A 26339-nucleotide genomic window follows, 5' to 3' on the forward strand; every position below is an offset into this window, starting at 1 on the left:
TTTGTTTTTATTGGCTATAACGGTTAGGGTGTTTAGGATTTTATTTGTTGGGTGTAATTTGTCACGGCATTGCCAAAGGGGGAGATTGTTAGGTTTTTATTCTTGACAATCCTGTTTGACAAAACTTCTTTCAGTTATATTTGTTTTCGCACTTTTTATTTCAGTAAGGCTATGAGTTTTTAGATGTGAATCCAACCTGAATTGTGCCTTGCAGAGAAGTTTGTGATATTAATACTTTCAAGATTGCCATTTCGCTGATTATGACGGGAATCGAGTTGCCCGGTCAACTCGCAAAGGTCCAGGGAACAGCGCCCCTTGACGGGTCCGGGGCAGTGCCCAGGCGGGGTCGAGGGGCAGTGCCCCGAAGCAAAATGCAAAATTGCATTCGAAATTGCATGTTCGCGCCTTGCTCGCTCGAGCGAAGGCTGCGTCTGGGAAAAAACTTAAGAATGATGAATGTATGCTCAAGCAAAGCCACTTATGAAAAACACGCGTTTTTGGTTCCTCGCTCGAACGAGAGAAGCTTCCCTCGAGCAAGCTTCGCAGTCCCAGATTTCTTTAAGTATTTGTTTTAATCCAAAACTAGGATTACTTCTCCAGATCTTCTTTTTGAATATTAAGGTTTATACCTGGAGATATTTTGCTAGTTTTCTTTGATGTTTAATTGAGTATTCAACTCATGGTTTAAAAAGTATACATCAAAGGATTATTTGTTTGTTCTACACAAAAGAGAGAGTTGTTCTTCGGTGAATTCTGAAGAATTTGAGCCTTAAGCTTTAGTATATTCTGAAGTGGCTCATCGTCAAGACAATTCCGAGGTAAAGACGGGATTAGAAGAGGCACATAAGGGTTGGTTCAATTCAGGCGTGGATTCGCTAAGTAATTGAGAGTATACCTATGTAATTCCTTTATATCTTCTTAGTGGATTATTTTGTGGCTGTTGCCCGTGATTGTTTTATCACAATTAGAGGTGCTCCAATCATAGTTTTTCCACATTAAAATCGTTGTGTCTATTTGTCTTGATTGTTTAATTAAAATTGTTTTATTGTTTTAAATTAATACATAATCACAAATCAATATTTAGCGAATTTCTAGATTTTTCATTTCTGTTCAATTTTTTCCTCTTGTCTGTTCAATTTTACTCCTTATCTGTTTAAAATTTTACTATTTATTGAAATTTTTATCTATTTGTTCAAATTTTTAATTATTTGTTCAAAATTTTCCCCTAATCTATATTATCTGTTCAGTTTTTTTCCTCTAAATTCTATCTGTCTAAATTCTATCTGTTCAATTTTTTTTTTCTATATGTTAAACTATGAAGCTAAACAAAATCCTATATGTTGAGCCAAAACCAACCCCTATCTATTGTAATACCAAGTCAAACCATGCCATATGTTCAAATTTTTATGTCTACCTCCTTATCTGTTGCAATATGTTTTATCATCATCAACAACAACAACAAATCTACACAGATAAGATAAACATACAACCAAAAAAAAAGAGAGATACAAATAGAGAGAGATATAGGGGGGAGGAGTTCATCCATCTATGTTCAACAACAACTATGAACAGATCTAAACTTGCATTTAAAAAGAAAAAAAATTGATTGGAGAGGGAAATAGAATCTATCTCTTGAAATCAAGAATAACACGAACCAAAAATCCCAAATCAAAAACCCTAGTTCTTCAACCTCGACTCCCAAACAAGAATAATCGTGAAATAGATTCCATAAAATGAATGTAAATTGTGGAATAAACCACCGGAATCTGAGGGGCAGTGTAAGGTAATTTTGCTAGAGACGGTAGTTTCCATTGCGTTTGTAGGTGTGTGGTTAATGGTGGCGGTTTAGGTAGGGTTAGTGAAGGATGCATCAACGCTGCTCTTCAGTCGGGACGTCGTAGTTGTGAGCGATAACGGACTTGAATGATTCAACGGTGGAGTCGAGGCTGATCTGAATGGATAACTTGGAGCAATTGGAGCATCAGATGTGGACCGCATTGCCGCCGTAGATCTGTGTTCAAACGTGAATGAGAACACATATCTGTGTTCTTGTGCCAGATCGATCTGAGAAAAGGAGGAGGTGCTGACGACGGCGATGGGGGAGGAGAGGAGAGAGTTGGAGTCGGCGATGTCAGAACGGAGAGAGAGAGAGGGGGGGGAGAGCGGCGGCGGTGATCGTCAGGTGGTTTCGCCCTCTCTCTCCTCCCCGGTCGTCTCGCTTCCTCCCCCATCTCCGGCGGTTCTTTCACCGGCGACGGCTGAGAGTGGCGGAGCATTTCGTCTCTCTCTCTCCCTCCCTCCCTCCCTCCCTCCCTTCTTCGGTGGTCTTGCCCGCTCTCTCTCTCTACCTTTTAGATAAAACAAAAAAAAGTAGATTGAAGAAGGGGAAGTTTGGTCATTTCCCAAAGGACGTCCTTTGTGGACAGAATGATTTCGCGCATGGATTGTTGAACCAAAAAATTCAAATTTGAATTTTCCGGCTGAGCGCCCGAGAAATTATATACTAAGGCCTCGTTTGGCAAGAGGCTATTTTAGCCAAAAAGTCAAAAAGTTACTAAAAAAGTCAAAAAGCCAACAACTCATACCAAAAAGTCAAAGATTCCCTTTTCTCTCTACTTTTTGCACATCTTTTCGTAAAAAGCCAAAAAGTCATCCCAAACATACTAGTTTTTTTTACATCACATTTTAGCCAAATAGCCAAAAAGTTACTAAATTAGCTTGTTCCCAAACGAGGCCTAAGTTTTTAATCTTTCAAAATGTTATGAAAATCTTTTTCCTATATTAAAATGATATTTTTTTTAAGGTCCTTGATATTATGATTTTATAGTATAAAGGACATTAATTATTTTCATGATGTCTAAGATCCCTCAACATAAATCCAGAGAAATTTCAGTCTAGAGAAAATTCGATCCAGAGAAAATTCAACCAGAGAAAATTTAATCCAGAGAAAATTCAATTCAGAGAAATTCAATTTTGTCTAAAATTTACCTCTCATTATAGCCAAAATGAGGTGTATAGTTCTAGAAACCACAATCCATGAGAGACAGAAAATCTTCCTGTGGAGGTTAGTCTCAGCAAAAATCCAAATAGACTCCTCTGAATGTCCCTTCTGCGGAACGGAACCTAAATCTGCAGTCCATCTGTTCTTCTTATGCAAACCCATCAAGATGATTTGGTTTCCCGAGTTGGGTATTAGGACAGATGATTTCTCTCACCTATCATTCTCAGATTGGATCAACCATATTCTCACTCCATCCTTGATATTTGGAGTTTCTCCTCCAAGCAAGTCAGATTTTGTGCTTTTTGCAGTAATTCTCATGGAAAAAACTTGGCTTGGGAGAAACAGAGCCATATTTTGCTGTCCAAAGGTTGAACCAGAGAAATTTCAAAATTTCTCTAAACTCCCCAAACCCAAAGAAATTCTCAGACAAACATTTCCAGAAATTCTCCCACCTAGAGAATTTCTCTGGACTCCACAACCCAGAGAAAATTCCTAGCCAGAGAAATTCTCTCAACCCAAAGAATTTCTCTTAACCCAAAGAATTTCTCTGGGCATGACCAGATGCAATAGTTGAGTTGAAATGCGGTGATACAGTCACTCTGCTGCCAAAGTATGCCTGAAGATGCAACAAACTATCTTGAATCAATACTTAAACATAAAATTCATTGGAACGTGATAACTTGATTTTTTTGTGTTCCATAAGAGCATGCATCATATGAAAAACTTGCATGGCTGCCCAATCAGGATAAACATGAATGTTGGTCTGATCCTTTGAATTTTCTCTGGGTTGAATCCAAAGAAAATTCAAATTTCTCTAGGTTGAATCCAGAGAAATTTGAGAACTTCTTGGGGACATAAGCTCCAAGACAGATCACATCCTTCCAGCTTCGGTAGAGTTGGATTCCAATTTGCATGTTGAAACTTCGTTGCAGTCTACCAAGTACTTTCCAGAAACGTTTTCAAGCCTCAGATGCGTAGCAACGTAGCAAGTCGTCGTAGTGGCCTGAACAAAAATTCAAATTCATTAACACATTTGCACCTACTATAAATACTTACAATAAGATATATAAATTAAGTGAATATCATCAAAAATTTGAGCGAGTGATTAATAAACACTACCTGAGGAATTGTCTTCAAGAACTTGGAAGCCAAGAAGAATACCAGAAATTCTCTCAACTCAAAGAATTTTACAACCTCAAGACTCAACTACATGCGTATATATATATATATATATATATGCATGAATCTCAGGTTTAGAGAATAGTAGCGACCTGTTATGAGGTCGGGTCGCGGATCCGGGCGGCGCGGAGGTCTGCGACGGTGGCGGAGCAGAGGGAGGAGTCGGAGGAGAAGGTGTTGAGGAAGAGGTCGTAGAGGAGGGTGGAGGAGCAGAGCTTGTTGCCTTGGATCTGGAAGACAGTGGGTGAGAGGAGAAGAGAGAGAGAGAGAGAGTAGAGTAGAGACAAAAGTCAAATTTCTCTGATATATGTTTAGGGACCTTAGACATCAAAAAATAATTTTGTGGATCTCTTCCATTATGAAAAGTGGGAGAGGGACCCTAGACCAATTTTTCCTATATTAAATTGATAAAATTAAATTGTAATATACAATCTGTTTTAGGTCTCGTTTGGCAACCGAACTTTTTAATCAAAAAGTTAAAAAGTTACTAAATTAACCAAAAGCTAACAATCCATACCAAAAATTCAAAGGTTCTCTTTTCTATCTACTTTTTGCATATCTTTTCGTAAAAAAGTCAAAAAGTCATCCCAAACATACTAGTTTTTTTTAGCTCATATTTTAGTCAAATAGCTAAAAAGTTACTAAAATTAGCATGTTCCCAAACGGGGCCAGTCTCTCAATTAACAAAATCAAAATGGTCGATTCAGTGCTAAAGTTTTGCTTAATCCCCGATCGAATTGAACTATTTATACCCCAACTCACCAATATGCTTTTTGTTAGTGATAATTACAAATTAAACATCAGAAAATACAAATAAAAAAAATTATAATAATTATTTTAAGGGCTGAGGCGCGGGAAATTTACTCTCTTTAAGGAGATTCAAGCACTCTGCGGTTAAGCAAAGTCTCACACCGGTGCAGCAGAAAAAATCATGACTTGTCCCTCCCAGGATATAACAACCCGACTAAGTAGTGTGGTTCACTAATACTGCACAATTGGTTTAACCCAAAGTTTCATCACATATATCTTTTATTCCTTTGCCTGATAATCTCTCAAATAAGAAACTTGAGCTGCTAATAAGAGAAGTGAAAGGCTTAATTTATAAGAGAGGTAACTTGGAGGACAAATTTTCTTGGAGACTTAGTGGATAAGAATGAAGACTTGACTTGGAGACTTGACTTGGAGGACAAATTTTCTTGGAGGAAAAGAAATGATTAACTAGAAGAACAAGTTATTTGGAGCCCAATCACACAATATAATCTATAACACATTATAATATTAAAATATCTGCTAACATTTTTTATTTTATTCAAAGAAAATATTGAAAACGGTAATTATTTGTGGGTTTGTATTTTTTTAAGGGTTTTTATTGATAAACCCTATTTAGAAGTGTTCTAACTCAAGAAGTCCATCGGCTCCGTTTAGGAAAATGGATTTGGGACTTTTTTGGCTATTTTAGTTACAAAAGACAAAATAGGTTATTTTAGCCACAAAAAACAAAACATCACATCCAACCCATAATCGTTACACTCTTCTCTCACAAAAAAAGTAAAAAAAGCCAAAAAAATACTTCCCAAACCAAGTTTTTTAGCCCAGGCTAAAATAGCCAAAAAAGCCAAAAAGTCAAAAAGCCAACTCACTTTCCAAACGAAGCCGAAAGAAATTTATAACCTACTTAGTCCCATGTATTTATACCTTTATTCTATAAGGTCCTTTTTCTTGATTTACACTATTTTCTTAGACTTTTATACCTTTAAATTTAATGTTGATATACATTACACACAAAAAATAAACATGGTTCTTTATTGATTGTCATTATGTTTTGGTAGTTCTCATGTATCCAAATGTCGACTGTACGTGATGACATGAATGTCTACATCAGATGACGTGAATGTAAATGTTCACATCAGATGACGTGAATGTTCACACTAAGATATATGAATGTGAATATAAATGTTAATGTTCATAATGTTAATATTCATAATGTTAATATCAGATGACGTGAATATTCACATTCATATGTTTTAGTGTGAATATTTATGTCACATTTATATTCAAATGAAAGTTGAGGCTTGTGGTTGTATAGTTTAATGCAATGCTGATGTGAACTTTAATATCACCTTTATCATAACGTTATTTGATGCGAACATTCACATTCACGTCATCTGATGTAAACATTCACATTCACGTCATCAAGTACAGTTAACATTTGGATATATGAGAACTACCAAAACATAATGACAATCAATAAAGAATTATGTTTAATTTTTGCGAGTAATAAATATTAACATTAAATAGTGATGCGCAGTTAATGCATTTTTTTGGAGTGAAGATATGGGGAATATGAATTAGCTTGTTTGGTTCTAATTTTCAGAAAACAGTTTTTAGAAAATTTTACTTTTTTATTTTTCGTATTTTAATGTTTTTAATGATTTTTTTAAATATTTTAAGCAATTTTTTTTTAAATTTTTAGACACACCTAACAAGACACATTTAAAAAGTATAATATTTGTGAAAAAATCTTTAAAAAATTACACTAAATACCAAAAAATATAAAAAAAAATACAAAAATTTAGTACATTTTTGTATTTATTAATTTTTAAAAATATTTTTTCACAAATATTTTATTATTTAGATACATTTAAGTAAAGTGCATCTAAAAAAGTAAAAAATTACTTAAAATTTAAAAAGTATTCACTAAAAAAAATACGAAAAATAAAAAACTCAGTTTTCAAAAAGTTGAATTCAAAAAATTGAAACCAAACAAGCTGAATGGTTTTGTTTTTAGAATGGAGGGACGGTACTTTGGTTTTACTACATTGACTGGGACCTAATGAGATAATCAAAAATGATTTGAGTTTTATAGTATAAAAGTGTTAGAAACGGGATTTATGAAAAACGTTCCATTTTTTTTTATTAATTTGTTTAATTGAGAGTGTGATTTATTTAAGTTATAAATATTATTGGATTTTACGTGATAGATAAAAGATCAAATGAATTGTGGGTGATGTATATGTATGAGTAAATTGTAGGAATAAAACTTGTGGGTTTTATTTATTTATTTATTTTTAAAAAAATTATGTGATAAACATTGGCTATTTGTAATTAAGTTATAGATAGTTGTGGGTTTATATTTTTTTTATTAATTTATTTAAGTCATTATGTGATATTTAAGTTATAGATACATTGGATAAATATTTGTGCATTTCTATTTTTTTATTAATTTATTTAGTTGAGAGTGGAATTTATTTTAATTTGTTTTAAATAATGTGATATTAAATTGAGAATGAGAAAAATATTATTATGGGTGATGGATATAACTGAATATTTTATTATTTATAGTTTTATTTTGTATTTTACGTAGGGAGAGGAAGTGGGAATGCTTGAATAATGCGGAGAGTAGGGATGGCAATTTAAACCTGGCCCGATGGGGACCTGACCCCCCGACCCCGATTAACACGATTTTTTCTCGAAAAATACCCTCGACGAGCCGGGTATAGTTTTCAAAAAAAAATCCCCGGTCATTTTCGGGCCAAGGACGGTATAAGAAATTCCGCCCCACCCCAACCCGACCCCGATCCCACTCCCCGTCTCCGTTTCTGCCCTACCTCCCTCTCCTCTCTCACTCACTTACCTACCCACTAATATATATTATATACTCATCTCTCACTCTTTCTCATCTCAGTCAGAGCTAACAATCCAAAACAAACATACCTCTCATCTCTCTCATTTCAGATCTCTCTCTCTCTCTCTTCCTCTTTCTCCGCCTCTCTCTGTCTCTCATTTCTTCGCCTCGTCTCTCTGCCGCCATGATTGATTCTCTCTTTAGCTCACCACGGGTCACCGATCGAGACCTCTCTTCTCTCTCCTTGTGTGTATGTGGTGATGATGATGATGATGGTGAATCAGATCTGAGATCTACAGATGTGTGTGTGTGTGTGTGTGACGATGACGATGATGATCTCAGATCTGCAGATGTGTTTGTGTGTGTGTGTGTGATGATGATGACGAAAACGACTCTGATCTTACTTCTCAGATGTGTTTGTGTGTTTGTTTCTGTGTGTGTTTGTGTGTGTGTGATGATGATGACGAAGGCAACTCAGCTCTGTAACTCCGTCATCGTCGGGGATTTTTCAGGGTCAGGGAAACCCGATCCCCGTTAGGAGTAGGGGGCGAGAGCGGGGGGGATGATGGGTTTCCCGCCGGGGATCCGGGGCGGGGCAGGGACGGAGACGGAGAATTCCATACTTTCGGGGATCGGGGATGAGGAAGGCGATCCCGGGCCCCGGCCCGGCCCGTTGCCATTCCTAGGGGAGAGAGATGAAGGAAGGTGCTTAAAATTATGAAAATTTAGGATTTAAATTTTAGAATCTTTTAACCTAACAACTTTTCGTTAAATATATAATATAGATAGATAAATAGACGTGTCAATTGTAATATTAACAATTGTCTCAAAAAATCAGTGTAATTTGCCTCGTGTACATCAATTATTTGTAATAGAGGTAATTAAATTACTATATTATTCTTAAATATTTTGTTTCTGAATGTGCATTGATAAGGGGTTATTTGGGGTGTCATAAATAAGTGTACTTTTTGTCTTTTTGAAATAAAAAGTTAAGAAAAAAAATATGGATGTTTGGGTTAACTTTTTGTCTTTTTACGAAAAAATATGTAATAAAAAATTGTATAAATAAAGTGTATAGTGAAAGAAAGGTGATTGGATAGTACGGCTGCCCAGTTGTGCTCAGCAGGTTTTACAAAGAAAATAATTGCCTCCTTCGGGGTAAAATATTTGGACAGTGATGGTCGGTCCGTGGGGGCCACCATGGATCCCATTTTAATAATCTGAATCGTTCAATATGTACAACTCGTCGAGTATTATATGGCTGCAAAAAATCACGTTGATCGGATATCGATAACTACATGATCAAATTTGTTTTTCTTCAACAGTTAACTACCACACCATCCATTTTATTTATACAAAACTGATTTGATCATATAGTTAACAATATCCGATCAACGTAAGTTCTTACAAGAATATATTAATCGACGAGTTCTACATGTTGAACGGTTCAGATTATCAAAAGGGAGTCCTTCCCCATGGCCCCAACATTTTTGTGACTTTATATATAGAATTTTTTTTTTGCCCCAAACAAAATGTGTAATGCCTGTCACTATCACAAGTATGGCTAAGAATAGCTGCTCAGTCCATTTGTAGTATTGTAATATATAAAATATTTTTTTAATATTTTTTATTTGTGAATAATAATGTCTTTTTTGCTTTTTGTGTAATTTTTTTGACTTTTTGAATTATTTTTGAGTTGCCAAACCAGCCCTAAATGACATAATTTTCATCCTCATCACATATTTAGTTAATTTGTTTACATTACTTTTCTAATGATGTGTATTATACAAATATGAAATATGAGAGTTTGGATACATGTCACTCTTAGACGTAAAGATAATGAATTGTAAAATAGGCATTTTAGTCTAAAACTTGCAACGTCACATATGTTTTAACCTATGAAATGCAGCTCAAGAACAGTACTCTAATTTTAGGTTAAATCTCAACAACAGTCTCTTAAATTTAGGTTAAAGTAGTATTATACAAATTTAAAAATCATATAAATATACAAATATGAGTGTTCGGATTCATATGGCGCTTAGCCATGAGGATAATAAATTGTAAAATAGGCATTTTAGTCTAAAAATTGCGACATGGCATATGTTTTAACCTATAAAATATAGCTCAACAACAGTCTCTTAATTTTGGTTAAAATAATATTATATAAATTAAAAATATATATAAATATAGGGGTCTTTTGGGAACAATAGTAAAAAGCTAGTTTTTTGGCTTTTTAGCCTTTTTAGTAAAAAAAGTCAGTTTTTTTACTCAAAACAATCCAGCTTTTGCCAAAAAAGCCTCTAAAAAAATCAAAAAATTAATTTTTTACCAACTTTCCAAAACACCACATACAAATATGAGTGTTCAGATACATATGACACTTAGCTCTTCCCAAATAGCTCCAAATAGCCAAAAAAACGCCCCAATTAGCTCTTCCCAAACGGAGATGTAAGGATAATGAATTGTAAAATAAGCATTTTAGTCTAAAAATTATCACATCACATCAATTTTAACTAATGAAATGCAGCTCAACAACTGTGTCTTAATTTTAAGTTAAAGTACTATTATACAAATTAAAAAATCATATAAACTTTTTTTACTCATTATGTGAGGTCCCCTCCTCCCCCGTCCTGCCCCGCCCCGCACCGTCCCGGGGCGACTAATCCTAGGGACCCTAAATATCATATAAACTTCCTTTTTTTATCTTCTACTAATCCCAAGGGTTTAAAGTTAACTATCAAGTAACTTTCAGTGGCCTATTGGAGTGACTTGAACTCGAAACTACTCTAACCTTTTTGTCAAAATCTTTTTAAATTTTTTTCCCTTATTCAAAATATCATTTTTCATCAAATATTATATATATACATATATATAAGGAGAAAATTACAAACAAAAAAAAATCCAAAAGTTTAATTTTTGTAACAAAATAAACTCTAAGTTTTTAATTTTATCAATTTGAATCCTAATATTTTGATCTATTTTTAATTTTAACCATTTACCTATTTTTATTAAGTAAAATCGACATATTTTACTCATTAAAATCAACAGAAAAATAAATTATAGACATTTTATATACACCTACATTGATTTTAATGACTAAAATACTTTTTTCTGTCGATTTTATTTAAGGAAAATAGGTAAATGATTTAAATTGAAAATAAATCAAAAGAATAAGATTTTAAATTGATAAAATTAAAAATTCAACATTTGTTTTGTTATAATTGTTAAACTCAGTTTTTTCGCTGTAATTTTCAAAAAAAAAAAAAAAATTCCCATACTTTATCTCTTTAATTATTCATCAAATTTAAAATTAATAAATTATTAATTTAATACAAAAATATTTCTTTCGTAATTTGATAAAAGTATTATTGTAAGTTTGAATGATCTTTAGCGGTATGTGTGGTTAGATTTTACTTGTTCAATTTAATATAAAATTATTTATAATTACAATTAATTTTATAAATATTGAAAAAAAATTGTTTAATTTACAATCAATTTGGGCTTTTGATTTAGACCATTAAATTAGCAGCATTACTGTCAATGAAAGAAAAAGAAAGAAAGAAAAAAAAAAAAAAAAAAAATATCACATCAAGCGATAAATCCTACCAATTAAAGCTCTAGTTCGTGATTAAAAAAATTATATTTTGATGTTGACTTGTATTAGCGGACCTGGAGCCTCTCTAGTTCGTGATTATTTGGACTGAACAGTATTTTTTAAAACTGTGATATATGTTACGACTCTTATTTTGATAATATAAATTATTTATGTTGTTAGGTTCTTTATATATATATATATTATATATATAAAAAAATTAAATCGATTAGATAATTTTGACTTATTTAATTTATCATATTTATCTTTAAAAACATATCATAAATGTATTTTTAAAAATAGACTATCTATTGTTTTTAATAAAAAGCACAATAAATTGAATATAATAAAATTATCGGATCAATTTAATTTTTTGTTGGAATGAGATAATTATGGATGTAATTGGTTCAGTACGGTCGGTATTTAGATGAAATTTTCTTTCAAATTAATAATGTTGGTTTTATTATTTTGAACACCGATACATACAATTTCTTCCATCAAACTGCATCGAATTGAACTGATTAAAACGGTTTAGTTCAGTGCGGTTTAATCAGTTTATAACATTTCAAACTTGAGTCAATTTTTAATATAGTCACCAATCTTTGTAAAAATGTTGAATTAGTTATTTGTCTACCATTTCAAATATATTTAACCTATCTATTTAATAATATTTTCAAATTCCTAAATTAACAAAAATACAAAATAATAATGATAATAATAAATACTAAGAGTTGTTTTGGAAAGCATATTAAAATTTAATTTTTTGACTTTTTAATACTTTTTTTAAAAAAAACGTATAAAAAAATAGAAAAGTGATGTGACCCAAAAGAGATTAAAACTAAAAAAAAATTGCTTTTTGTGGGGGGCCCAAAATTGAATGAGCCATAGACAAGTCGGCTCAAACTAGGCTTTGCCCTCAAGTCGAGCCAAGAACATTTGAAGAGGGCCGAATACAAGACAATCTATGATAGTCATTTGAAAGCCGTGGCCAAGTATGACCCAGCTCAAGGGCTGAGTTGTCTAGGTAACTTACACGACGTATGGGGAGCCCAGGTGTGAGGAGGGAATGTCTTGAATACGGAGAACAATATAAAAGAAGGAGCCTCATTTGAAGTAAAGGTATGTGAGAAAATAGTAAATAACTTATAAGTAAAGCAAACACTAAAGCGAAAGACTAACTTTCTCGTTGGAGTGCTAATTCCGGTACCTCGACCGAAGCGTTTGTTCCTATTTCAGGTATCATTTTAAGGATCAGGAAGGTCTATTTGGATTAGAGAGTATTTCCAAATCCCTTTCACCACAATTGGCATCGTTTATGGGAATACTAAAGCCCGACTATGGCAGATGTAACAGATGATCCTTCGCTCGTTGCGGACAATGTTACACCAAGAACCATGTTTGGCCAGGAAAATATCCCTACGCAAAGAGCCTTGAACTTTTACTCGATAGCTCCATCCTCGCCCTTGACCTCGGTACAGGAAGCCATGCAGACTATGATGGAGCAATCAAAGCACAATGAACAACGTTTAGAAGATATGGTGACTGATAACGAACGTCTTCACAAAGAACTTGCTTTGGAGATGGCAAAGTCTCAGAAGGCTATATTATATCCTGATCGGGGCCGGTCGCCAAAAACAAAGAAGAATAGTTCACGTCGTCAGCATCAGAAACACCACAGTAGTAGCACCTCAGATTCGTCATCTCAAGAGCCCAAGAAAAATGGGTGAGTTGATACACCCAGCTCATTTGAGGGAAGCCTATATGTGCGGCACAGACAAGGAAAAGATGATGATAGCACGAATGAAGAGGACAAACATGATTCTTTCGTACGATATATCGCTAATGCTGTATTGCCTAAAAGGTTCAAAGCACCAGCGTTTACTCTGTATGATGGCAAGTCAAACCCTACGGATCACATTCGTCACTACAAACAGGCGATGACATTACATGCTGATGATGAAGCACTTATGTGCAGAATGTTTCCGAGTAGTCTGGATGGGACCATTGGCTGTCAGATGGTACTATAAGTTAGAGCCGACCTTAGTGAGAAGCTTCCATTAGCTCCAAAAATCCTTCAGGACAAGATTCATCACTAATGAGACCCAGCTAAAACAGGCCGACTCACTCTAGGTGATGCAAATCAAGACGGAGGAAACCCTCCGTGCATACTCGGCGCACTATTGGGAATGTTTCAATCTTGTAGACGATGCTTGCAATGATTCCATGACCATCACCGCTTTTAAGATGTGTTTATACCCGAATAGTCTGCTTAGAAGCTTGTTGACTATGCAACCTCCCAAGATAGTCTGGGCTTTAATGAAAAGGGCTGAAGAGTATTGCAAGGTGGAGGATGATACCCTCTGCGCCAAAGCCGATCAGACGGTCGTGGAAACAAAAGCGTTTGCCCTAGTACAGTCGATAAGCGTTGTACCACCAGAAAGAAGCTTAGAGCCCAGAGGCCAGCCAAAGCGCGAGAACTGCCGAGATCAGCGTTGATCAAGTGAACAGTATTCACGACGATCCAGCAAGCAATATCAAGTGGAAAGTAGGCGCCCTAGGTGCTTAGCTAAGAAGTATACCGAGTTGGTTGAGCCGATCAGCAAAATTCTGTCCAAAATCCAGCATTTCCCATTCTTTAAGTGGCCGGCTAAGATAATTGGACCCCCCGACACAAGGCAGAAGGATCGGCGATGTGAATACCATAAGGATCATGGGCATGAAATCGATAAGTGCTACACCCTCAAAGACACACCTTGAGGAGTTGGTACAAGACGATCGATTGAGCCAACATCTCTTACGTAAAGGCAACCCACCAGGCACGGTTGCTCTACGCCCGAACTCACTGCCACTCGGTGTCATTCATATGATATACAGTCTTTTGCCACCAAACGACATATATATGATACAACTACAACCGTACCGGCCCAAGCCATGCATGCCAGCCAAGCGGCCACATACAATTGACAAAATTAGCTTCGATGACACAGATCTTGAAGAGATATCTTCCCCCACGACGATGCTCTTGCCATCGAACTGCATGTCAATAGATTCATCACCGAACGCATCCTAATTGATCAAGGAAGCACCTTGGAAATAATGTACTACAAGACATTCCTTAAGCTTGGCTTTACTACTTCGGACTTGTTGCCGGCAGAATACCCCTTGTTTGGCTTCAACGCTAATCCTGAATACCTTTTGGGAAAAATCACAATATTCATCCGTACAGGCACTAGGACGATTGACGTGGAATTCCTGGTCGTCAAGCTTCCATCGCCGTATAATATAATCATGGGAAGAACCTGGTTGCATGCTTTGCAGGCCATACCAAGCACTTACCATCAGTTACTCCGCTTCCCAACACAACACGACATTGAAAAAATCCGAGGCTCTCAAAAGTTGGCGAAAGAATGCCATCTTGTTACTTCGGCGAAGAAATCGAGCGAACTGGAAGTAAACTCCATCAACATTTCGAATCATGAAAGCCACGAGGATGTTGGCAAAACCCCCTCTGATAAAGCAACTGAATATCTTGATCAGATTGACATCAAAGAGGAATCAGACAAGTTCTTCTTGATCGGCACTGGGCTTGAATCAGTTGAGCGACAGAAGTTAATTTCCTTCTTACTCGACAATATCGATGTGTTCGCCTAGACACCGCATGAGATGCCTGGGGTAGACCCTGCGGTAGCCCAACATCGTTTAAATGTCGACCCCAAAGTCAAACCGGTCATTCAGAAGAGTCACTGATCGGCAGTCGAGCATATGGTAATCGTTGTTGCCGAAGTAGACTAGCTCCTAGAGGCTCGGGCAATCCAGGAAGTCACTTATCCTATGTGGTTGTCTAACATCGTGGTTGTCAAGAAAAAAAACGGATCTTGGCGCATGTGTGTGGACTTTACGGACCTCAATAAAGCCTATCCGAAAGATTGTTTCCCTCTCTCTAAGATCGATCAACTTGTGGGCGCAACTGCGCACCACCAACACATGAGCTTCTTGGATGCATACATGGATTACCACCAAATTTCCATACATCCGAAGGACCAGGAAAAGACTGCATTCCTCACCCTACGAGGAACCTATTGCTACAAGGTCATGCCATTTGAACTGAAGAATGCAGGGGCAACATACTAGAGATTGGTCACCACCATGTTTAAAGAACAACTCGGCCGTACTATGGAAGTATATATCGACGAATTGATTGTGAAATCCAAAGAAAAGCATACTCAGTTAGCTGATTTAGTCATAACTTTCAACATTCTTCAGAAGTACAAGATGAAACTTAATGTCGCCAAGTGTGCATTTGGTATCGGATCCAAAAAATTCCTCGGTTATATTGTAAACCATCATGAAATAGAAGTCAATCTAAAGCAGATTTCGACTATTATCGAACTCAGCTCCCTTTAGTTAGTCAAAGACATTCAGAAATTAATGGGGATGGTGTAGACACCCCATTTTTGACCGACCTTAAGATTCAGACGTCACCGATTGAGCGCTTGGTGATGTTGCATATCGAGCTCGTTCAGAGGTTTTAGAGTCTCGGCTACGAGCCTTGCCTCCGGACTTCCGGACTCTTTCATGCTTTGCCTCGGTTTGCAAACCAGGCTCTGTTTTCTCTGTTTTCTCTTCCCGAAGGGAGGGAGAGGTCTCGTAGATCATCTCTCAGTGGCCGTAGGCTACGCTTCGTGGTCGTAGGCTATTTTGTCCGTTTAGAGTCCGGTTTCCGGTTTTTCGGAGCTGTTGGCCGTGTGCCTCGGTTCGGGATCGCTTAACCACCTATGTTTGCTCCATTTTTTTTGGCATGCATCTTATTTACTCCCTTTTGAAGGACACTGCGGTCCAAAAAACCAACTTCGTGGTCGAACACCACTTCCGGTGTCTAACAGTCAGTTTTCAGGGCCTCGGGCTGCGCGTTTCGGCCCCTGAACCTCCATTTTGCATCAGTTTGAGTTCATTTTTGGCAGGGACCTCTGTTTCATTGTTAGGAAGGTCGTAGAAGGGTGGGAGGCCAGTAATTGTTCTGACAACCAGTTTTATTCCTCCATCGCCCTCCGTCGCCCGTTTTTCTTACTTGAAAGCCAATGTTGACCACCCTAAGGCCACTTTTTCCAGCCCTAAACCACATATTTGTGTTGTACACACTTGGGAGGCCACCAATATCACATGGCCGGCCAGTAATTGTGTTTGACCCTTTTGAACCCCTCCAAAAAGTGGGCTTTTCTCTCTCTTGGTTTACTTTCTCTAGTTTTTGACCACATGGTTGTGTTGTGCACACATGGGAGGCCACCAATCTGGGGTGGCCGGCCACTAATACTTCTTGAACCTTTTGACCCTTGGCCGGCCGGCCATGGGGAGGGCCGACCGGCCACCTGCAACTTAAATACCAGGCCCGCCTTGCTCCCCTCCTCTGGTACATTACAAATCTGTATTTTGTTTCCCCCCAGATTGTGTATCCGGGGGGCTGCACTTTTGGGAGGAAATTTGAAATCCATTCCCCCCCTTTTTTCTCCCCTCTTTTGCCTATATATCCAGGCCCTCCAGCTCCCTTTTGAAGGGTTAGAAAGTTTGGTTTAAGCCTCCTACATTGTATCTCTCTCTCTCTACACTCCAACCCTCAAAACCTCTCAAATCTTACATCCATTCTACTCCATCTCCAAGCCAACCAATCCACACTCCATTCCAGCAGCTTCAAGGCCATTTCCAGAGGTCAAGGGCTCCCAAACTCAAGCCAAGAGTTGTTGAAGCATTGGTCTTCAAGGGTAAGTCTTCTATCCCTCTCTTTGGCCCTATTTTTGCTCAATATATTAGCTCCTCTTGCTTGCATATTTAGGCTCCAAACCTAACTTAAAATAGCATTATTTTGAGCTCCTTCTCATGTTTGTTTAAGGGCCTCTCCCTGTTTGAGGCTTCTTTTTTACACTTGCTTCTTTACCTCTCTTGTATGCCTCTTTCTTGCATAGTATTTTAGGCCTATTTGTAAACTGTTTTGAGCTTGGTTATAAACTGTAAAGTGGCTTATTTTGAGCCCTTGTTCAACATTGTTGAAGGGCTATTCACTTTTTTAGGCTTCCTTTTGTCACTTGCCTCTTTATCCCTCTTTTGGCCTTATTTTTGCATGGTTTGTTAGCCCCTTGTGCTTGTATTTTTGGGCTCTGGTCTGAACTGTAAATAGCCTTATTTTGATCCCCTATTCATATTTTATCAAGGGACTTTTGCTTTTTGAAGCTCCATTTTTGCTCTTTGTGTTTAAACCTCTTTTTAGGCCTTATTTTGCATAGTATTTTAAGCTTGCATGTGCACTGTTTTGGGTTTGGTCACTAACTGTAAAACACCATGTTTTGGGCCCCTCTTCAACTTTGTTGAAGGGCCCTCCTCTGTTTGAGGCCAGAAACCATCACTTGCTTCTTTGTCTCCCTTTTGGCCCATTTCTTGCACAATAGTTTAGTCATACTTGTGTTTGTTTTCGTGGTTTGTTGTACACTGTAAAGTGCTTTATTTTGAGCCCCTCTTCAACTTTGTTGAAGGGCTCTTGGCCATTTAGGGCCAGAAGCTGCTACTTGCTTCATTATCTCTCTTTTGGGGCCATCTTTGCATGTTAACTTAGCCCTATTTGTGTTCACTTTTTGGCCTTGCTTAAAACTGTAAATATTCTTGTTTTGGGACTTTCTTGCATCTGTCTTCATGCTTCATGATCAAATAATGCATGTTTTGTATAGCTATAGGCCAATGTGTATGCCTAGTTTTGTGTTTCGGGTCTCATTCCATGTATCGGGTGCCTTGTTTCCATGTTCCGGGGCCGTTTTGCATCATATTTTGCTACTGAAATTTGCATGCTAGTATGCCATATTCCATGCTTTGCCATGTCTTGTTAGAGTGGCATTTGTGCCTTAGGATCGGTCCTCGGTTTGCGTGCATATGTGCACGCATTTCGAGTGTCTCATTTTCATCTCATGGCCTCCTGATGTGAGTGTGGCTGTGGTCCACTCATGTTGGTGTAAGTCCATTGCGCATTGTGTATGCCATTTCATTTTATAGCATTGTGTATGCTATGTTGTATGTTAGCGCATTGTGTATGCCATGTTACCTCGTGCATCGTGTATGTCATTTCATAGCATTGTGCATGCTAGGTTGTATATTAGTTGCATTCATGCATGTCATGCATATTGCATTGTGTTTGGGATAAGCGTTAGCCCGAGCACGGGAAACGAGGGACGTTTCGTACTTTGAGTGACGGAACGTGTCTCAATTCCCAGTCACCGACACTCCGGATTATCCATGATGGAGTCTCGGTCTTGTTGTGTTTATGTGTGCATTCATTTCATATTGAGTCGTGCAAATTGACTCCCCGGCCATCATGCATCGAGATGCGTGATTGGTGGCACGAGGATCGAGGACTACACTCCCTGAAGAGTAGTCATGCATACATATGTGAAAATACTTTGGCATGCCCCTTTGTTGCTCTCTGTTGCAGCAAATCAGAAATCAGCAGCCTTCCGAAGCTTGGCACGCATCCCGAGAATAATTGCAAATAGAGGCTAATTGGGGCATCGCAGTGGATTTCCGCACAAGGCAACTCAAGCATGCATCATCCATCATCCGGAGCAGAGTTGAGGCAGTCCCTGGCTTGCATGCCAATTTATTGCTTTCCTAATTTAATTTGTTAATTAATTAGAGTTTTGTACATATTTGGACTGTATTATTCATTTAGGACTGCATATTATTTATTCGGACCCTCTGCGCGAGGGCACAACTGTAATAAGTGTGCGTGTGTGTGATGTATGTCTTCCAACCCCACGTCTTTCTCCTTTTTATTTACCAGCTTATGATGGTTAAATTAGGGCATGTTTCAATTAGCATACAATATGATATCATGTTTGCATTCATTCATCTGTTTTGCATGCATCGGGCTCGGCGCATCATACTAACTGCATTGAATTTTCAATTCCAAGTTGAATACATGTTAGCTGTAGCATTTCATATGCCATGTCTAGAATAGCCGAGCCTGCTATAGTTGCACTTTTGCATGTGTTGCATTAGGCATTTTTGTATAATTAGGATTATGCATGGATTTCTAATTAGTTTCTGTTTTGGCTTGGAGTACTCGGTAAGTTTTATGCTTTAGCATCCTTGCATGCGTGTGAGTGATTGCCATGATAGCAAGCTTACCATGAGGTTATGTGCTTATGTGATATAAACTGCCTGAATACCTGTGGGTGAAGGTTAAGTTATTTAAATTGGAACAATTCATCAAATGTGTGTTTTAAGCCCACCAGATAGTGGCAAAATCATGTTTTCTAAGCTCACCCGAGGGTGGCAAATCCACATCTTAGCCTACTTGCGGGTAGCACCATCAAACCATTTTCAAAATAAAGAAACATGAAATGTTTTGTTCCAATTCAGACGATCCAGTCTATACTTGTATGCTGTGCGCATCACATAGTAAATCTAGGCTAATAACTGGAATAAGAACGCATAATGTTTTCAAAAATAGATATCATGGTTAGTAGAGGCCGATCTTTGATCGGGCGAGCGGGGGTGCTCACGAAGTGACCTTCCCTAATCGTACCCAATTTCCCGAGCCGAGGCAACTTTGGTGATGACGGACACGTGGCCTTAGGCAAACGAGTCAGGGTTTCCTAAATTTCTCCAAAATAAAATATTTAGGTGGCGACTCTGTATTTGGCAAAGCAGTCCATATTTGGCACTTCTTTCAAAATCTGTTTTCTCAAAACGATTTGCCGGATTTGAACTCTTTGGTTCAGATTTAGAACCGTGACAATTTTAGAGTCCTGAACTGTAGTGAGCCCAATATCGAACGGAACGGGGGACTCGTTCCTCCCGGGGCGTTCGGGGGACGTCTACAGATGGCCGCTGCTCTCAATAGATTCATCAGCCGTTCCTCAGATCGCTATAGACCATTCTTTCATACGCTTCGGCAGGGAAAATCATTTCAGTGGACCCCCAAATGCCAGACCGCATTAGACAGATTGAAAACATATCTCCGTTCCGTCCCACTCTTAGCAACCCCATCTCCAGGGGACCCACTTATATTGTATTTGGTAGTCTCTGATCGGGCAATCATCGCCGTATTGCTAGAGGAAGAGCTTAGCGAGCAAGGCCCATCTACTATGTGAGCAAATCCATGGTCGATGCTGAAACATGGTACCTGCCACTGGAAAAGCTCATCCTAGCTCTTGTGGTGGCCACTAGGAAACTAATGTATTATTTCCAAGCTTGCACTATAGGGGTACTAATAGACTACCCTCTCCGAGTAGTACTCCACAGTGCAGAATCATCAGGACGAGTCTCAAAATGGGCATTAGAACTCGGCCAATAAGATCTCTAGTTCTTGCCCAGAACGGCCATCAAGGGGCAGGTTTTGACCGACTTCATTGCCAAATTCACAGGTAGCCACGTCGATTTCAAACCTAACCAACCAGCCCCTCATCCTCAACTAGAATGGAGAATGTATGTCGGGGATATTTGGCAGATGTATTGCGATGGGTCATCCAACTAGTGTGAAAGTAGGGCAGGGATAGTGATCATGACCTTTGAGGGCGCGATAATTGTGCAAGCAGTCAAATTGGGCTTCGATGTGTCAAACAACAAGACCGAATACAAAGCATTGCTAATCGGCCTCCGTAATGCGCTCCACCTAGGCGCCAAGCGATTACAGGTTTTTTACGATTCAAAATTGGTTATTAATCAGTTGAAAGGGGAATATGCTGCAAAAAATGACCAAATGGCAGCCTATATGAGAATGGCAAATTCCTTGGTCACAAAGTTTGACCACCATGAGTTGAATCAGATAACCTGTGACCAGAATACTTATGCGGATGCCCTCGCTTGTTTGGCTTCTGCCATTAATTAAGAAGTCAAGCGTACCATCGAAATGGGGTTCATTCTAGAGCCGACTATCAGCTCCCCTGAATCTGTTCGCGTTAACATCATTGAGTTAGGGCCGAGCTAGATGGATGCCATCACCGCATTTTTTTCCTTTAAACAGCTGCCCACAGATAAAAAAGAACCATAAACTGGGAAACAAAGCCCTACAGTACTATTTGGATCCCCACGGAAAGCTTTACAAAAAGTCTCTTTCGGGGCTTGTAGCTCGACTTTTCGTGCCCCTTTTCGAAAGACAAATAAGCCTTACAATATCAGACTCCTGCGGTTCTAAATTTGATCTCACAAGTGCAATGTGAATTAGATAAACACCAAAGAGTCCAAATCCGACAAATCTTTTGGAAAATCGATTTTGAATCAAATTGCCAAAAATGGACTACTTTGCTAGATACAGAGTCGCCACCTAAATATTTTCGAAAAATTTAGGAAACCCATGACTCGTGCCAAAGTCCACGTGTCTGTCATCACCAAGATTGTCTCGGCTTGAGAACTTAGGTACGAGAGGCGAAGGTTATGAATTGAGCACCCTTGATCGCTTGATCAACGATCGACCTCTACTAAGCATGATGCGAATCTTGTTTACATTATATGCTTTTGTTCTGATTATTAGGCTAGCATTACTATGTGATGTGAATACACACAAGTATAGACTAATTTGTAAAAATTGAAACACTTTGATTCATGTTTGTTTTTGAAAATTGTTTCGAATATATACCACTTGAAAAAGTGACCGCATATGAACATTACTCAAATTATTCCAATTCAAGCAACTAGCCTTCATCCACAGGCATTCAAACAATTTATCATTTAAGCAATTAGCCTCACGGCAAGCATGCGAGACATGGAAACAATCACACGCATGAGATATGCTAAAGCAAATAAAAGCATACCTAGTACTCCAAGGCAAGCCGAAAGAAACAAAAAAGTTAGAAAACATACATGCTCCTAACTAATGCAACACATGCGAGATGCAATTAATAGGCCCGACTACTAATTATGACATGTGAATTAAGTATGCTATTTAACACGTATTCAACGAAGTATGTAAACTACAATGCTTTGTTAGAATGATGAACTGAGCCTTGGTGCATACAAAACAAGTGAATGCAAATCATGGAGTATGCTAAAAAAAACATGATGTTCTGAACTACCCATCATAAGCAAGTAAATAAAAGGGAGAAAGACGTAAGGTTGGAAGACATACACATTATTACAAGTTTGCGCCCTCACGCATGAGGGTCTCAATAAACTAACTAGCTAAGTTAATTACTATGAATTAACTAACTATTACAAATCCAAATGAATAATTTAGCTACGCTACTTAACTAATTATTACAACAACAAATTATTTAACTATTCTAGCTAATTAGCTAATTAACTAATTACAAGACAAAATTAAATAAATAGTCTAGTTAACTAATTATTTACAACACTTTACAAATTTTAAAAAAACGACTAAGTCAAGTAATTAAACTAAACGGCCTCGGGAAGCGAGGAGTGCTCATGCATGTACGCGGATTTCCACCCGAAAAAGCCACTGTTTTGCTACCAGAAAGCCTCTGTTGCATAGTTAGAACACTTGCACTGTTGTTCACCACAAAACCAACCTTGTTATGTTTTAAAAGGGCACTGCTCAATTTTTCAAAAGTGGCCGCAAGCCAGAAGTGGTGGCCTGATGGCTACAAATGATTGTCTGCCGTCCAAAAATGATGGCCTGTCGGCCACAAAATCCTATTTCTTCCTGCTGCAACAGAGAGCAAACAAAGCACAACCAAGGTATTCTCAAGGGTTGTTTGCACAATTTACCCCTCCTTATCATCAAACATCTCAAAGGAGTAGTAAATTTGATTCACAAACCATCAATCGATGTAATTTCATTGCATGATGGCCTATGAACCAAAGTGTGCAAGTTCAATAAATGCAACAATAAAAGACTCTCACACCTCATCTCTATCATGGATTAATCAAGGGAAGTGGTCGACAATGACTCTTGAACTATTTACATCACTAACAAGTATGAAACGATTTAAGATTCAAGGGTTCAATTAACATCTGATTGAACCTTAACCAAGTTATTATCTTGCAACATTTTTATTCCTCATTTTATTACTCCATTTATATTACCAACCATTTCTTAATAAATTAAGTCCAAAGGTGAGCTTTAAGTCCTCTAATGGAAAGAAACATCAAACCAAGTATTGTTTTAGGCATGAGAGAAGTGTCATGCCGTTGGTAATGAACCCCCAAAGGGATTAAACCATTAAGCACAAGACCTTAATCTCATGCTTTAAACAAGCAACTAGTTTGAACCAACTTTCAAAGCAAAGCAAAAGCCAAGAAAGGAGGGAGGTTACAAAAGTGATTAGGGGTGAAAATAAGTATGGAAAGCCATAAACAAATGCTATTAACTCAAATAGGTTGGTGGCTACCAAGCCTATAGGACAATTATACTATAAGCATGCAATACAAGGCTGAAATTCAATGAACCACTAAAAATAGTCCTCAAATAGTGCTAAATCAGTCTTAATACATGCTGAAATTAGGACAAAAATAGCTAGAATAATAGCTAAAACATGGAGCTATGTAAGCTAGTAAACAAAATATAAGGAGGGGAGGCTACCCCCTCCATTTTTGGACTTCAAAATAACATCTTAGCCACTGAAAAAGCTCTAAAAATCAGTGTTTAAAAGCTCAAAAAAGATAGTGTAAAGGTGGGAAAAACAAGGGTAAATGCTAGAGAAGCAAGGTAGAAAGAATGGTGAACCGCCCCTCGACCCTTTAAGGCCTTAAACCACAAGTTTCAGCCCAAAATTACAGAGTTTATACAGTTCAAAAATAGTAGAAAAATAAAAGGAAAAATAGCAAACAAAGCAAGGAAACAAGCCAAGCCTTATATCTCTTGAAGAGGAGAACACTTCTAAGCAACAATTCAACATATACACACCCTCAAGAGTTTAAAGTAGTCTTAGATGTACCTTAGCTCAAACGTACCTTAGCTCAAACGTTTGGTTTAGACTGTATAGGCAAAGGCTTAAGAAATTTGCAAGAGAAAGAGAGAAAATATTTTGCTCCAAAATTTTTCAACCTTAAAGATGGAAAAAGAGGTCTCCTATATATAGAAAAAACATCAAACTCCCTCAGAAATATCGCTACATACACGTGTAAGCAAATGCATGCATCTGTGACAACAGTTAGCAAAAATATCTACCAAAACACACTTGTGGCCGGCAGGCCACTAATTCTAGCCGGCAAGCCACATAAGTGGTCGGCAACCAAGATTAGTGGCCGACAGCCAATTGTGGTGGTCGGCAGGTCCCAAGGTTTTTCAGGCTTGAAGAATTATGGTTGTGGTAAGAGGTGTATAGGGTTTGAAGGCTCAAAGCCGTGACATTCTGCTAAGGACTCGGAGCACTTGACAAGCATACATAACTTCATCATTGGATGTACAAGTGGTGACGTCTAAGTTATAAGGGCAGTCAAAAATGGGGTGTCTACAGTTGCCCATCTTTGATAGAACTCGAAGTCATGAATGACATAAGTGAATGTCAAAGTTCGAAGACGACCCATTTTGATAAGGCTGTAAGACTTGGACAAATAATCAAGACAAAATAAATTGGTTGCATTCGCAAGTTGCTTACGTATCCCTTTGCAAATAATCAAACTAGCTTAGTTCTGGGACAAGATGCAAATGATATGCACAAAGATACTTTAAAGCTGGACTCATATGCTTCGCGAAGCCAGCTATTTTGAAAGCTCATGATCATACAAGATGATGCAATAAGCAATAATAGATGCAATAAGCAATAACAAGATAATAACATATGAATGAGCAACTTTAAGCCTAAAACCAACACAGGTTCCGTGCAAAAAGAACACACTCTAACCACGCCAAAACGCGGGACGAGGAAAGAAAACACCGCTCAAGATCGCGTTTCACGCATTCTGAGAAAATGAGAGATGAAAACTGCTCGGGATCATGTTTCACATGTCCTAAGAAAAAAACCGCCCAGGGTCACGTTTCACGCATCTTGAGATAAAAAGCTGCTCAGGGTAGCGTTTCATGTGTCTCGAGATAGAAGAAAAATTACTCGGGCTCGTGTTTCATGCGTCCTGAGATAAAATACGCCAGGGGCCATGTTTTACGTGTTTTGAGAAACTGAGAAAAGAAAATCACTTGGAGTGGCGTTTCATGCGTTCCGAGATAAAACCGCCCAAGGCTACGCTTCACGCGTCCTGAGATAGAAGAAAAATTGTTTGGGGTCATGTTTCAGGTGTCTCAAGATAAAACTCACCTTTGGCCGCACTTCACGCGTCTTGAGATAGAAGAAAAATCGCTCAGGCACGTGTTTGACGTGTCCTGAGATAAAACCTGTCTAGGGTTGCGCTTCACGTGTCCTGAGATAGAAGAAAAACCGCTTGAGCTCGCGTTTCATGCATCACGAGATAAAACACGGCTAGGGTCGCGCTTCATGCACCCTGAGATAGAAGAAAAATCACTCGGGCTCGTGTTTCACGCATCTTGAGATAAAATATGCCTAGGGCCGCGCTTCACATATCTTGAGATAGAAGAAAAATCGTTCGAGCTCGCATTTCACGTGTCTCAAGATAAAACATACCCAGGGCCACATTTCACGCGTCCTGAGATAAAACACACCCAGGGCCACATTTCACGATCTTGAGATAGAAGAAAAACTGCTTGAGTTCATGTTTCATGCGTTTCGAGATAAAAACATCCAAGGCCGTGCTTCATGCGTACTAAGATAGAAGAAAAATTGCTCGGGCTCATGTTTCACACGTCCTGAGATAAAACACGCCCAAGGGCGCGCTTCACACGTCCTAAGATAGAAAAAAAACTGCTCAGGCTTGTGTATCGCGCATTCTGAGATAAAACACGCCCATGGCTACACTTCACGCGTCTTGAGATACAAACAAAAGATGCAAAGAGGAATGCGCATGTGCGATAGATGCACAAAGTGAGCAAGTGCGGTAGATGCACAAAGTGAACAGGTGAGATAGATGCACAAAGTGAACAAGGGCGATAA

At 38.1% G+C, this 26339-nt stretch overlaps 1 protein-coding gene across 1 annotated transcript; it reads left to right on the forward strand.

Moving 5' to 3' along the window:
* The first annotated feature begins 20938 nt into the window (after positions 1 to 20938).
* LOC145803697 (uncharacterized) lies at positions 20939 to 21265 on the forward strand. The gene has a single exon (XM_082897015.1). It carries the CDS (start codon positions 20939 to 20941, stop codon positions 21263 to 21265), a length of 327 nt encoding a protein of 108 aa, XP_082753141.1.
* The last annotated feature ends 5074 nt before the right edge of the window (positions 21266 to 26339 follow it).

The sequence above is a fragment of the Camellia sinensis genome, chromosome 12 (assembly GCF_055761805.1).
Source record: "Camellia sinensis isolate YWXY chromosome 12, ASM5576180v1, whole genome shotgun sequence".
In the NCBI taxonomy this organism is placed as follows: Eukaryota; Viridiplantae; Streptophyta; class Magnoliopsida; order Ericales; family Theaceae; genus Camellia; species Camellia sinensis.

Coding starts and splice junctions, on each gene's coding strand:
- LOC145803697 (XM_082897015.1), top strand. CDS start 20,939: ATGACCTTTGAGGGCGCGATAATTGTGCAAGCAGTCAAATTGGGCTTC.